Here is a 13,989-nt window from a genome sequence, read left to right as displayed (position 1 = left end):
GCAGCCCTGGGGGCTCCGCCAGGGAGCAGAGGGGACGGAGAGGGGCTCGGGCACGGAGCCAATCCTCCACTGCCTCAGACCAACTTCTACCCGGAGCTTCTCCAAAGAGAAAGCTGGGCTGTCACAACGAAAACGTGGACAACTTGAATTTAAATTGCTAACTGAATCAAGCATTTAATGGAAATTCCAAGTCTGATATATTCAGTTATTATAACTGCTGTATCGTGAAAAGGAGACACGATACATCCTTTGATTGTGGGGAGCTTGCCCTGGCAAGGCCCCATTAACAAAGGTGCGGGAGTCCCCAGCTTGGCGGTCATTGCTCATGCCTCTGGCCCTGCCCCCGTGTCTTCCTTCCCAGAGCTTCCTTGCTCATCTTACCCACCAAGCCCGACTCAGGGCTGGGGCCTAAGCATGGAGACTGACCTTCCAGGGGATCTACCCAGAAGGGTCCCCACTGAGTGAACTGTTATGGCAGACTCTTCCTGTCCCCAACGTCCAGGGCATCGTCCTGGCCATCGGACCTTCCCCCAGGGGCATCATTTGAGGGTGTCACTTTCAGGAAATAATCCCGCAAGAGCAGACTGAAACATTTTGATCTTCATTGTGCAGTGCCCAAGGCTCCATATGGACCTCGTCCAAGCCAAGTAAGGCTGAGGACCACCTGAGTTACTGAGGTGAGAGTCCTCGACATTGATGACTTGCTACAGGGGTCACTGTAGGGGATGCACATGCATGCGCATGCGTATCTGTGTATGTGTTCTGCACGTGCCTGTATGTGCACTCTGGCCCATGGTGTGTGCATGTGTACGTGTGTATGGTGTGCTACACAAGTGTGTGCGCACGCGCGTCTGTGGGTACGTTCACGTATGTGTGTGGTGTGTGCACGCATGTACACTCGTGCCCTTGCTCACAGTTGTGTGTGTACCCAGTCAGTGTCCCCTGCCGGCCAGAGGAACCTGAGAAGAGTGTCTGCAGGTGTCCAGCTTCTGGCCTCTCACCCTCAGCCAACACACCCAGGGGCTTTGAGGGCCTATCCCTTTCCCTGGAGAGTGTGGCTCCCCCTGTCCTGACCACAGATGGAAGCTGTGGGCGGCCTAAATCTAGGTCACCTGGGTCTCTGAGCCCCACCTCTGCCTGACAGCACCTGGGGTGGAGGGGCCAGTGTGGCCAGTAGATGGACAGACAGATGGACAGCTGGCTCCCCATGTGGCTGGGTCCTCCCACCAAGTGGGCAGCTAAATCAACAGGCTGAGAAATTGGAGAGGGCCCCAGGGCCAGGCTGTGTGTTGGGCCGTCTGTTTGTTTGTTCTAGAGCTGTGGGAACTTCCAGCCTGCAGGGGGCCCTGGTGCCCTGCAGGGGCAGGGGGTGCTATCACCCAGGCCCGACCGACAGCCCCATCTGGTCCGGCCATCCCCTCACAGTCTCCCCCCATCTGTCCTCCTGGGCACTGGGCCCAGAAGACAGCACCCTCAGTGAGGGGAGTACAGCCAGGCCTGGGGCGGATGGGAGGCTGCACCCAGCTGCGCATGACTGTGCAGACCCTGGCCCATCCCTCTCGGTTCTGAGGGGCTGGTGTCACAGCAGTATGTGCCTCTGTGCTGCTTTCTCTGTCACCCCTCAGGTGACACCCTCCAGTGTCCGTGTCTGCCCCCTCAGTTGCCCTTTGTTCAATCTGCAGTCATCGGCCCCCCGGGGTCCAGGCCTTGGATCAGGAGGCAGGTGGCACTGGGGACCAGGAAGAGTCCCAGGTGATGCCACAGAAGGGGAGAGGGCGCCAGCCCCTTCCCTGGGCATGGCTCAGCTCACCCACCCAGCGTCATCTCCAAGCCACCAAAGAGCACATGCCAGGCTGTTTCTGGTCCCCAGCCTTTGCCAAGAACTCCAGGGGTTCTGCCTGGTGCCTCCTCACAGTCCTCAGTCCCCCTCACATGAACCCCACTATGCACCCAGGGCTCAGGGCCCAGCACAGGGTTCCCCACCAGAGTTTGGGGTAAGAGCCCACCACCAAGGAAGAGGCCTGGGTGGGCTCGCAGGGACTTGTGCTTCAGTTGGGGGCACCCCGAGGGAAGGGCCTGGGAGCAGTTAGGGGGCCAACAGAGCCACTGCTAGTCCAGGTGCACGGAGCCCCCAGGCTGGGGAGAGGGAGTCGCCTCCTTCAACCTGCAGGCGGTGTCACAAGAGACCAGGCCAGCGGGGTGGGGGCAGGGAAACCGCCCCTGCCCGCGATGGATGCGGCCTCACTACCAGCTCCCACAGGCCCTGGTCCCAGCCCAGCACCGCCCCCCAACCCCCCGCACCGCCCAAGGGTCTGCAAACCCACGGTAGGTCGTGCAGACCGCGCTGGAGCCAGTGGGGCCACGAGCTGGGCGCGAAAGAGCCACCGGCGCGGACAGCGCCTGTTCCTCCCCGCCTCATGGGTGGAGCCCATGAGTCCTCTTCGGCTCCCCAGCCAGGGGCCAGGGGAGGGAGGCCACCCCACAGCGGCCCCACCCGCCCACCTCGGGGGCTCAGGGTCGCTGCCCATTTACGCCCACGCGGGCCACCCAGAAAGCCGCGTTCGTTGGCGTTGCGGGCCAAGCGCTTTCGTTGGATGGAGGCAGATGAGACGCACCCAGGGGCCGAGGTCCTGCGCGAGGCGCCCACTGTGGGCGGGGAGCGGAGAGGAGGAATGGAGCTGCGAAGGGAGAATGAAGCTGCCCTGTGCACCCACCTCTCCCGGCTCCAGCGAAGTTCGCCCCCTCACACCTCCCGCCAAGGCTTGGCCCCCGGAGGCCCAGCCGCCCGGGCCGCGGGGCCGGGGAGGAGCGGCTGCTGGCGGCTGAAAGGCAGGGCGCAGGCTGCTCCCGGTGTGGGGCCTGCCTGCGAGAGCACCGAGGCCCGTCTAGGCAGGCCCTGGAGGCAGTTCCCGGTGAATCAATCCCGAAACGAATGAACCGGGTCAAGAAAAGCCCAGCCCCTCTCTTTCTGAACCCCGGGGTGGGGGAGATGGCTCTGCCCAGCTCGGTGCTCTAGTTCCCGGGGGATGGGGTCCCCAGTGCTCCGCACACTCACATCCTCCAGCCGCCCGCTCAGATCCATCTGTGCGCGTCTGTGCCCCAGGTAGCGGGAGACCCAGGCTGGGGGAGCGGGTGGTGCCCCACCTTGTCTCGCGGAGCACCTGAGCACAACAATCGGTGGGCTTGGCACCCACCGGAGATGCACAAGAGCGCGAAGGTCCTTCCAAGGGTGGGAACAGAGAGGCCCAGAGTGAATTCTGAGCGCTGGGCATGGCGCTGTCGAAGTGCCTTTATGGTGGCGGGAGAGTGAGGAGTGGGGTCCCCCCCAAAGCTGTGAGGGCTCCAGTCTTGAGGGCTGCCCTGAGGAAGCCACGTGCGCTCCGGGGAGGCGGAGCTGGGTGCAGCAGTGCAGCCAGACTCTCCAGGGGCCTCCTTCTGCGCGCTGGGGAGAAAACCTCCGAAACAGCGCTTGCTTCAGGCAAAACTCTGAAGATGCTGGGGCGGGGGATGAGTGAGCCTCCGAACGCAAGGTGCCAGGGGAAGCTCTGGGATGCATCCCAGTGCCCACGTGGGACTCAGCACGGGGCCCGCAGAGAGAAGCAAAGGCTGCAGCCCGGTCTTCACCCAGGACGGGCGGCTGCCTCGGCTCCATCCCGTCCCTGCCGCCTCCTCTCCTCAGCTAGACTTCTAGTCCCCGTACCTCGCGGAGGCCGGTCAAAGCCGAGCCTCGGTTTTAGGGCCCGTAAAGTGGTCTCATCCTAGTTCCCCCTTCGCTGCCAAGCGGCACAGCGAAATGCGGGTCTTGTCTTCAGCCCATGTCCCAGGCGGAGGGGCACGCCGCGCCCTAAGGAGGCAGAGCCCGAGCAGCGCACGACCCCCGGCAGTGCCCAGCCCTTCCGGCCCGCGCGGGCCGGCGCCCAGCCGGGCCTCCTACCTCACACTCCCGGAGGTGCGGCCGGCAGGGGGAGTGAGGCGGAAGGGAGCCGTGGCCGCTCCAGGTGAGGGATGAGGACTTCCCGCAGGCGGCGGCGCGCGTGGACGCGGTGTGCGGGACGTCGCGGGACCAGAGGGCGCGAGCTCCGTCTGGGCGGCGGGGGCACTGTGGGTGAGGCGGCGGCGGGTGGTGAGGAGAGCGGCGGATCGGCCCCGGGAGGGACGGAGGGAGGGTCCGAGGAGCTCACCCCGGAGGCTCGGGAGGCGGCGACTCCGCAGCGTTCGGGCCCCTTTGGGCCCCTGCAGTTGGATTCCAGCAGGGACCGGTCGTTGACAGAGGGGTTCGGGGTCTGCAATTGCTCGGGTGAGTAGCTGCAGCCGGGGAAGCAGGGTTGCCAGTCCCAGGCGGAGCGGCGTGGGGGTGCCCTGACCTTCTCCAACGCTCTCTCGACCAGAATTGGCCCACTGGCCCACGCCACAGCGTCCTTTCTGCTCCCGCGCTTTTCCCCACCTAGCCTGGCCTCCCAGATCCCAGCTCAGGCATGAAGGGGTTAATGAGGGGCTGGGAGGACCCCATCTCCTGTCTACCACCTCAGACTCCGAGGGCCAGGGACCTCAGGACAGTGCCCCAGGAGGCTGACCCTGCGACTCCAGAAGCCCCAGGGTTTTTCACTTTCATTTCTCCTTTCTCAACATTGGTGTCTGCCTCAGACTGGGCACCTGCCCACTGTCTTCAGGTGTTCGCCCAGGTATACAAGGAAGGCTCCCCAGGTGCACAGGACACAACCACGGGCACCCCCACATGCCAGGACAGCACACATCCCAGATGGCATACAACCACACGCACCCCACGCACCCACCTGCAGGTTGGATGCAGACCACCAGCAAGAGGTACCCATGGTGACCACCCTGCACGCCTCTCTAGGTGCAGACCCTCAGCACGGGCTCCCCTCCTGTAGCACCACCACGACCTGCCCCCACCAACTCCCCTGCCAGCCGGGCTCTCCCTCCACCAGGAGCATCTCCGCCTGGGGTCCTGGAGGCCTGAGGCTGGCCCTGCTCAGAGAGGAGGGACAGGGACCTCAAGCCTGGCTGCTCTCAGCATCACACCACTCCCTGGACCTGCTCCTGGGCCCCACAGATCACTGTCACTGTCACAGCCCCACACGGCCACTCAGGGTGGGGGGCACACCCTGGCAACAGCTTCCCTTTTCTGGCATGGTCCACAAAGCTGCAGCCACAGCCTAGGGGGTGGGGCGGGGCTCACTGTACTTGAGGTCACACGCACCCACCCCCGTCACACAGCAGGGTCCACATGCTCACCGACTTGACTCCAGCCTTGTATCTTTCCTGGACCTCAGGCCCGGGAGCCAGGCGTTTCCCGCTGGAGCCCACTCCCAGGTCCCCAGTTTCTGGGCCTTCCTGCCTCAGAGCCAGCATCCCCTCCAGCCTGGGATCTGAGGCCCTGGGACTGTAAAAACCCTGAGAGAGGCTGCTGCCTCCCACCCCCATCCAGGCAAGCGCAGGCAAAGTAACAGAGGCCTTGGAAATGGAGGCCTGACTGCCAGAGCCTCAGTGCAGGGCCAGAGAGGATCCTGGGAGCAGGGAGGTCTGGCGCCCTGCTGCGGATACTCTGGACTGGAAGGCCATGGATGCCCTGAACTGGGCAGAGAGGCCTCAGATGCAGTAGGTGCGCGGAAGTGCAGGCCAAGTCAGGTCTTAGCGTCCGGGATGCCTGGGCCTGAAGGCCCAACTGGGCAGCAGGGCCTTCCCAGGCGGGCAGGCTGGCTGTGGGGTGGGTGGTGAGCGAGGGGCAGCATACGACCCGGCCGGCGGCCTGAATTCCTCCGACGTGTCCTCGGCTCCCTCGGCCAGTCCAGGCCCCGCCCCCGGCCCTCCCTGCACCCGGCTGGTGCGCGGGGAGGTCGGAGGAGCGGGCACTGCCCACCCTCCGGATGTATAAGCGTCCTGGCCAGAGGCGGGCGGTGCGCGCGGGTGCGCGTGACGCTCGGGCTCCCGGGCTGCTTGGCCTGGGCGGCGTCCCTCTGCTCAGGGTCCCCAGCCACGACAGTGAGCTGACCGAAGAGGGCTGGGGGCCGCTTGCTGGGCTGGGTCCTGTCCCTGAGCACCGAGGAAAGGACGACGCCGTGGCCCTGGGGCTGTCCGCCTGTGGCCAGTGCCGGAGCCCGGACTGCCCTCTCCTCACCCAGGTGCAGGGGCAGCCGGGGAAGAGGAGGCGGGAGGAGCCGAGGGCAGGGGCAGGGCCGGTGCCCCACTGCTACGGGCTGGGGCTGGGCGCTCCCAGCGTCCCCACCTCCCCTTGGGGGCTGGGGAAGCTGATGGCTTCGCTGTACAGAGGGAACCCAGGCCTCGGGGAGCAGCAGGATGTCCAAGGGGTGCTGGTCATGGAGGCCCCTGGAAGCAGAGGCAACGGACCCGGACCTTGAAAAGCAGGAGGGCCCACACCCCCAGGGCTCCCAACCCATCAGGGCCCCTCGGCTGCCACCGGCCCAGAGTGGGGGGCCGTGACGCCATAATCCCCTGGGCCCAGGGCCGGCGGCTGTGAGTGGCACCGCAGGCCCCCGCCCCCGGGGCCCGAGGGCTGGGCTGGCCTCGGTGGGGCCGGGTGCACGCAGTCGGAGGCGGCGCCGGTCAGGCCGCCAGGCGCCTATGGACGCACGGAGCCCGCTGTCTCCCCGGGCCAGCGCGTTCAGCATTGCCTCTCTGGTTGCAGCAGAGGCCGCAGAGCACACCGCTCGCCTGGGCCCCGGGTTCTCCGACCGGGTGAAGCTTCGCAGGCTGCTGGGATCCCCGGCAGGGATGCACTTCAGCACCGTCACCAGGGACATGGAAGGTGAGCCTCCTGCTGCGTCTACACGGACCCGCCCGCCAGATCCCCTGCCCCCGCTGCCATGGGGCCCAAGCAAAGAGGGTTGGCAGGATCCGGGCAAAGAGCGGGTGGAGGGAGCTCTGGCGGGGTGAGTTCCAGGCTTCTAGCTTGGACTCTAGGGTGGAGAGGAAGGGGAGCATCCTGCCCAAATTCTGTGCCCCCGTCCAGCCTGGGGACCCTCCAGCCTGGGGGCCCCGCTGCAGAGACCCGCACGCAGCTAGACACAGGAGCAGAAGAGGGCGAGGGGAGGCTGGGAGGACAGGAAAGAAGGACCAGAGAAAGGCGGTGGCAGAGGGGTCGTGAGCTCAGAGAGGCGGGAGGAAAGGAGAGGAGCGTGAGATTGTCAGGGGACACGGAAAAGGGGGGGAGGGCAGCGGGAGAAAAAGAAATTGAGAAAAGGAGAGAAAACAGAAAACCGAAAAGAAGAAAGATGAAAAGGAAATGAAGAGGGCAAGAACGAAAGAGAAGAAAGTGGAGGAAAATTTACGAAAGAAAGTTGAGTCATAAAAAAAGAAAAAGAAAGAGTTCAGTTTTTATTCAAAAAAAAAAAGAGTTAAAAGCCATGAATAACAGAGACGCACGCAGAAAGGAGGGGGACAGGCAGACTGAAAAGAAAGACAAAGCGCTGAGGGGCTAGCAGGAAAAAGAGGAAGAGGCAGAAAATAAAACAGAAATAAGGAGACGCGAGAGAGATAGTGGAAGGAGGAAAGAGGATGCGGAGGGGAGACTTGAACGAGGAAGACAAAGGTAAGGAAATAACAAATTGCAAAGAGCCCGGAGAGAGAAGTGCAACGCGGGAGGGCGGCAGAGCGAGGGGCGGCCGGCGGGCGCTCGCTCCGGGGAGCCGGTCCGGGCGGTCGGGGGGCCGGGAGGAGGCGGGGGCGGGGAGGGGGCTGGGGGAGGCCATTGTCTCGGCGGGGGCGGGGGCGCGGGGCGGGGCGGGGCGGGGCGGCTCCGCGGGCGGCGGCGTGGGGCGGCGCGGCCCGGGGCGCAGCGCAGCGCGCGCCCGCCACTCGGCCCGGGGCGCGGGGCAGCGCTCACCTCGGCGGGGCGGCGCGGCCCGCGGGTCATGATCTCCGCGGTGTCCAGCCCGTGGCTCACGCAGCTCTCACACTTCTGCGACGTTGCAGCCTTCACGGCCAGCAGCCTGAGCGGCCTGGGGGCGGCGGGGGGCTTCCCGGGCGCCGCGTCGCCGGGCGCCGACCCGTACGGCCCGCGCGAGCCCCCGCCGCCGCGCTACGAGCCGTGCACCGCCGCCGCCCCCGGCGCCCCGGGCCCGCCGCACGCCTACCCGTTCGCGCCGGCCGCCGGGGCCGCCACTAGCGCTGCTGCCGAGCCTGAGGGCCCCGGGGCCAGCTGCACGGCCGCCGCCAAGGCGCCGGTGAAGAAGAACGCGAAGGTGGCCAGCGTGAGCGTGCAGCTGGAGATGAAGGCACTGTGGGACGAGTTCAACCAGCTGGGCACCGAGATGATCGTCACCAAGGCCGGCAGGTCAGGGCGCCCCTCCCTAGCCGCGCGCCTCGGTCCGACGCACGCGAGCGGGGCCGGCAAGCGGGGTGGGGGCGCGGCCGGCTCCTCTGCTCCCGGGTCCCGGCTCCGGCGACAGCCGCCTGGCGCGCGGGCGGTGGGGCCGGCGGAGGAGCGCGGCCGCCCGGGTGCACCCTCAGCCCCAGGACGCCGGCGCCTGAAGCAGGGGCCGGCTCAGCTCGCCGGGCCCTCCCAGGGGCCTCACCAACTGGCAGATCCCAGTGGATCCCAACTTTTCAGAGGAAACTGCCTTCTTTGGTTCCCTAGTTCAGTCCATCCGGGCTAGATAGAGGCGCAGCCCGGCCATGGGGCAATGGTCTGGAACGTTGTAGGAGAGAGTTAAGACCCTTCAAAACTGTGCTGTGTTTCAGGGGTGTTTGCTATCCAGTCTTCTCAGGCCTACGTCTCGGGCGATGGTGGGGCCTGGCTCTGCTGCTGGGGCCGCCGCCTTCAATTGGCCTGTGTTTGTTTTAAGGGCCCAGAGAGAAGGGGAACAAGTTTTGCGATGCAACCAATTTGACCGGCAGACAAAGGCGGGTGCTGGTCTGTGTCTAGTGTACACAGGAGACACCAGCTCTGGGTCCACACAGCCAAGGGGAGCTCAGGGCCTATTTGCAGAGCCTGCTCGTGGTTTCTCTTTCCGTGCCGCGGCGTCCGCCCTGGGAGCCTGGGGCCTGTGCCCAGCTCCAGATCAGGGGTCTTCTCCAGGCTCTCCTGCTGGCCCTGGGCACTTGGCCTCCCCCTGCCACCCCATGAGGACTGTGCCCCAGCCTCCGGCCCAGTCCAGCCCAGCAAGGGCCTCGGCGGGGCCAGGCTCGCCCCAGAAGCCAGCATTCTGCAGCCCTCTCCGGCCTGCAGAGGCAAGGGCAGGGGTGGCAGGCTTGTCCAGGAGGGCTGGCATCTGTTTTCTGCCCACTGCCCACAAGGAGTTGCCTGTGAGGGGAAGCTGCAGGACCAGCAGGTGGGGGCCTCATGCTGTCCTCCAGGGCCCAGCGGCCCACACTCAGGGCAAGGCCGGCCCATGGCCAGTGGCCAGGGTAGGAGCCACAGAATGTCCTTTCCAGAGCCCGGGTCAGTCACCGAGTCGGAGCCCAGGGGAGGGGAGAGTTAGGGGACCCCAAGGACACAAGCCAAGTCAGCCCTGAGTAGCTGCGTCTTGGGAACTTGCGTGTGTCCCCGAGGAAGGTGGGGAGACTCCAGCACTGGGTGGGAGGCAGGGCCTCAGAGTCGGGACTGTGGACTCCAAGGCTCGGCCTCACTGGAGGGACTGGGGAGCAGCCGCAGATCCAGCCGAAAGGGTGACTGGGACTCCTCAGAATCACACGGTCGGCCTCGCTTTCACTTTGTTCGAGCCGGGAGCTTAGGGCGGTTGATTAGATCGAGCAGGGGAGGCCTGGCCGAGGGCCGAGGATCCCGGGGGCCAGTGCTACTGCCGGCTGAGGCTAGCTCGGGATGGGACGGCTGGATCGGCAGTTGCTAGGCTGGGTCTACACGGGCAAAGTTGGCGGAAGAAGCCAAAGGCCTGTGTTCAAGAGTGGAGGCTTGGCTCGAGCACTGAGTTCGCCATTGTTGTGTTTCTAAAAAGGGGGCAGGGGGTTGTCCTGCCGTCCACTCGCCTTCAGCTGGGCAGGGGCCTGGTCGGGTTAGTCAAGCAGACGAGTGAGGGGAGATGCGACAAGGGGCCTCCCCACCCAGCACAGCGGCCGGCCCGGCGGGGAGGCCACGTCCTGGGCTGGTGGAGGCGGGCCGCCCTGCCCTCCCCCACCTGAGGTGACCGAGGTCCCACCGCCCCCAGGCGCATGTTCCCCACCTTCCAAGTGAAGCTCTTCGGCATGGACCCCATGGCCGACTACATGCTCCTCATGGACTTCGTGCCAGTGGACGACAAGCGCTACCGGTGAGCGCCCAGCCGGGCCTGGAGGGCGGTGGGTCCCTGCCTGGCCAGGCTGGTGAGGGTGGGTGGCCCAGGACAGTAGTGACCGGTGCCCCCTCCCCACTCCTGCCAGACCCCAGACCCACACGCCCCACCCCCAGCAGTTCTGGGGAGTGGCCCTCAGTGGGTCATGCAGGCTGGGCCCCCACCGGCTGGCCCCTCGCACACAGCCCCTGCCTTTTCCGTGTCCCCCTTTCCCGGGAGGTGAGCGCCGGCACCCCGTCCCTTCCCCCACCCCCCGGGAACGCTGGGCCCCAGAGCTGGCAGGAAAGGTGGGGTGGCCAGGAGAGATTATGCAGGGCGGGCCTGGCCGCCCGGACAATTAACAGCAATTAATAAAGAGAACCTGGTCCGCCCTGCGCCCTAGGCCGGCGGCGTGGCCCAATCTGGGCTCCCGCGGCGCCGGCGACACAGGAGGCCCAGAGCAGCGACCCGCATGCTGCGAAATGTGGCGCCAGGGCCCGGCTTCCTCCCTCTGGTCGCTTCCTGCCGCTTGTGTATCAGGACGGGGAGTTTTCTCTTTCCTCACATTGCCCCTGGAAAAGCTCCCTGTTCACCTGTGGGAACCTCATCAGAGGCACCTTCGGGGTTCCCTCAGCAAGGCCCTCACCCCAGCATGCTGTGGCCCCTGCCCCGGCGTCCCAGGTACGCCTTCCACAGCTCGTCCTGGCTGGTGGCCGGGAAGGCAGACCCCGCCACGCCCGGCCGCGTACACTACCACCCCGACTCACCGGCCAAGGGGGCACAGTGGATGAAGCAAATCGTCTCCTTCGACAAGCTCAAGCTGACTAACAACCTGCTGGACGACAATGGCCATGTGAGCGACCCCCCCCCAGGCTACCGCCCTGTCCCCCAGCAGGCCCTTGGGAGTCCCTGCTGACTGGAGCCAGAGGCAGAGCTTGGGCAGCTTGGGTGTGGATGAGGGACAGGCCGAGGAGAGCCAGCCCTCCGGTTGGTCAGGGGCTCAGGGACTGGTGGGTCACACTGCTTCCCTCGCCCCACTCCTTGTGTTTTGCTGGAGGCTTTTTAACTAGAAAGGATGGGGCCGTGCGGGGTGGGGGGTGAGGGCAGCAGCCTTTGGAATCCAGGCGGTGATGCCCCACGGCCCAGCCTCCTTTTGGGAGCTCAGGGTTCTGCCGAGTTGTCTGGAAGCTCACTGCCCGTCCGGACCTTGGCTGGTTTCCTAGCTCGGCCCTCACCACCTTTCTTCCAGATTATTCTCAACTCCATGCACAGATACCAGCCACGCTTCCACGTGGTCTATGTGGACCCGCGCAAAGACAGCGAGAAATACGCTGAGGAGAACTTCAAAACCTTTGTGTTTGAAGAGACACGCTTCACTGCGGTCACTGCCTACCAGAACCACCGGGTGAGGCCCGGGGTGGCCCGGTCAACACTTCTGGGCAGGGGTGCAATTTTCAGTTGCTGCCTGGGGGACAGAAGGTTCCATTCCTGGAAACCCCATTCGATGGAGCCCCACCCCCAGAGCCTCAGGCAGCCCCTCCCCACCCCCCCCACCCCCCCACCCCCCCCCCCCCCCCCCCGCTCTGCTGCAGGCGGGACCAGCCTCCTATCAGGTTGACCTCTCAAGCGGGAACTGTCACTGTGGCCTGAAAGTTTGTTTTCCAAACCATTCCGGAAACTCCCCATCAGGGGCCTGATGCGCGGTTTACCCAGATTCCTAGGGTGCCCCTCCACTCCGGACCACAACGGGGTGGGGGGTGGAAGTGACTACATTCCCATCCCAGCCAGGGGCACAGGGTCTCTATCGTAATCACTTGGGACGGAAAAGACAGGTTCCTTAGCGAGAAAGGGGTCTCCCCAGCACCCCTGTCCCAGGAGAGAGGCACAACCCCTGCGGGGGAGGGAGCAGTTGTGGGCCAGGCATTTCTGGTCAGCCGAGAGTAGAGGGGCCCTTCCTGAGTTGGGGGGGGGCTCTCCTAACGCTCCCCTCCCCTCCACCGAGGTCCGTTGGCCCCAAGAGCAGGGGCTGGAGCCGGGTGCTCAGTGCCTGCTTCCCTGCAGATTACCCAGCTCAAGATCGCCAGTAACCCTTTCGCCAAAGGCTTCCGAGACTGCGACCCCGAGGACTGGTGAGTGTCCCCCGAGGAGACGGCGAGCGCGCGGGCGCCTGGCCGGGCGCCCCCTGACCCGCCGCCCACCTCCCTCCCGCAGGCCCCGGAACCATCGGCCCGGCGCGCTGCCGCTCATGAGCGCCTTTGCGCGCTCGCGGAACCCCGTGGCCTCCCCCACACAGCCCAACGGCGCGGAGAAAGGTAGGGCCGGGGTCGTGGGATCTGGGCAGACGGCCGCGCCCGGCCTCGCCCGTGCCGCAGGGGCGCTCGCGGCCTTCGCGCGCCGGTTGCACAACGGCCGCGGCGGCGGGCAAGCGCGCACTCGCCCGCCCGGCCCGACGGCTGCGCCTGCCCGCCCCGCCCGCCGTCCCAGTGGAGGGCGCGGGCCCCCGGGGAGGTCCGGGGGCTGGGCAGGGGCGCGGGGCGGGGGCGGGCGCGCTCTCGCGGGCCTCTCCGCGGTTCAGCCCTCGGCCCTCCCCACAGACGCGGCCGAGGCCCGGCGAGAATTCGAGCGCGACGCGGGCGGCCCGGCCGTGCTCGGGGACCCGGCGCACCCGCCGCAGCTGCTGGCGCGGGTGCTGAGCCCCGCGCTGCCCGGGGCCGGCGTCCCGCTGCCCGGCGCGCCCGGAGGCCGGCCCAGCCCCCCGCACCCCGAGCTGCGCCTGGAGGCGCCAGGCGCGTCGGAGCCGCTGCACCACCACCCCTACAAGTACCCGGCCACCGCCTACGACCACTACCTCGGGGCCAAGAGCCGGCCAGCTCCCTACCCGCTGCCGGGCCTGCGCGGCCACGGCTTCCACGCGCACGCGCACCCGCACGCGCACCCGCACCACCACCCCGCCGTGAGCCCCGCAGCCGCCGCCGCCGCCGCCGCCGCCGCCGCGGCCGCCGCCAGCATGTACTCATCGGCCGGGGCCGCGCCACCTGGCTCTTACGACTACTGCCCCAGATAATGCGGGCGCCCGCCTGGGGGTCCGGTCCACCTAGCCCGGGGCCACCGGAGGCCCCCTTCCCGGGCCTCCAAGCCGTGGGGCCTCCATCCGCCAGCCCCAGAGCTGTCCAAGGACCTGGTTCCCTGGCCCCCTGGCCCCAGGGCCACCGCGGGTCACTCCTCGGCCCCGAGGGCCCCGGGTCCGCACCGCCAGTGCCAAAGTGCGCGGTTCGCGCCGGAAGGAAGTGATATTTATTGTTCTCCGCGAGACCGCGACGTCCCCCGGCCCGGCTGGCAGTTGCAGTGTATACGACCCGAGAACCCGTCTGCAGGCGGTGTAGATACTTGTAGATATTTGTAGATAACTGTAGATACCGCGCCGGCGCCGCCTTGATAAACGGTTTCGCCTCTTTTGGAAGCTGCCTGAGTGTCCATTTCTTTGCGTCCAGTCACATCGCGCGGGGTGTCTCGGGGAGAGCGAGTCCGGGCTGAGCCGGGGACTCGGGGTCTCCCTGCAGCCGGTTCCTGGGCGGGGCGGGGGGCCCCTGAGGTGCGCTCCAAGCCCCTCCTCCCAGCCCCCTCCTGGCCACGCCTCCCTGCGTCCTCTCCCCGCCCCTCCCAGCCCGGCCCGTGCGCCCCTCCCCCACTGCCACCTTGTGGCCCCAGGTGTGCATCCGGCCTTGTTAAATTCCTCACTTGG

At 66.6% G+C, this 13,989-nt stretch overlaps 1 protein-coding gene across 4 annotated transcripts; it reads left to right on the top strand.

Annotated features, from left to right (window-relative positions):
* Nucleotides 1–6,019: 6,019 nt before the first annotated feature.
* On the top strand, nt 6,020–13,707 carry TBX1 (T-box transcription factor 1). Of its 4 annotated transcripts, XM_082355336.1 has the most exons (9): nt 6,020–6,143; nt 6,668–6,787; nt 7,954–8,314; nt 10,146–10,247; nt 10,899–11,100; nt 11,497–11,652; nt 12,309–12,376; nt 12,459–12,559; nt 12,842–13,707. In XM_082355336.1, the coding sequence occupies exons 2-9, from the start codon at nt 6,754–6,756 to the stop codon at nt 13,309–13,311; spliced, it is 1,494 nt and encodes a 497-aa protein (XP_082211462.1). In that variant the 5' UTR covers nt 6,020–6,143; nt 6,668–6,753; the 3' UTR covers nt 13,312–13,707. The 4 variants fall into 4 exon arrangements, with proteins under 4 accessions (XP_082211462.1, XP_082211461.1, XP_082211460.1 ...); XM_082355335.1 differs by lacking the exon at nt 6,020–6,143 and having other exon boundaries at nt 6,459–6,787; nt 10,929–11,100; XM_082355334.1 differs by lacking the exon at nt 6,020–6,143 and having other exon boundaries at nt 6,459–6,787.
* Nucleotides 13,708–13,989: the final 282 nt, after the last annotated feature.

This window comes from Balaenoptera borealis, assembly GCF_965194805.1.
Source record: "Balaenoptera borealis genome assembly, chromosome: 14".
Lineage (NCBI taxonomy): Eukaryota > Metazoa > Chordata > Mammalia > Artiodactyla > Balaenopteridae > Balaenoptera > Balaenoptera borealis.
The sequence above is the reverse complement of the archived record's forward strand: the minus strand, read 5'-3'. Positions and strand labels throughout refer to the sequence as shown.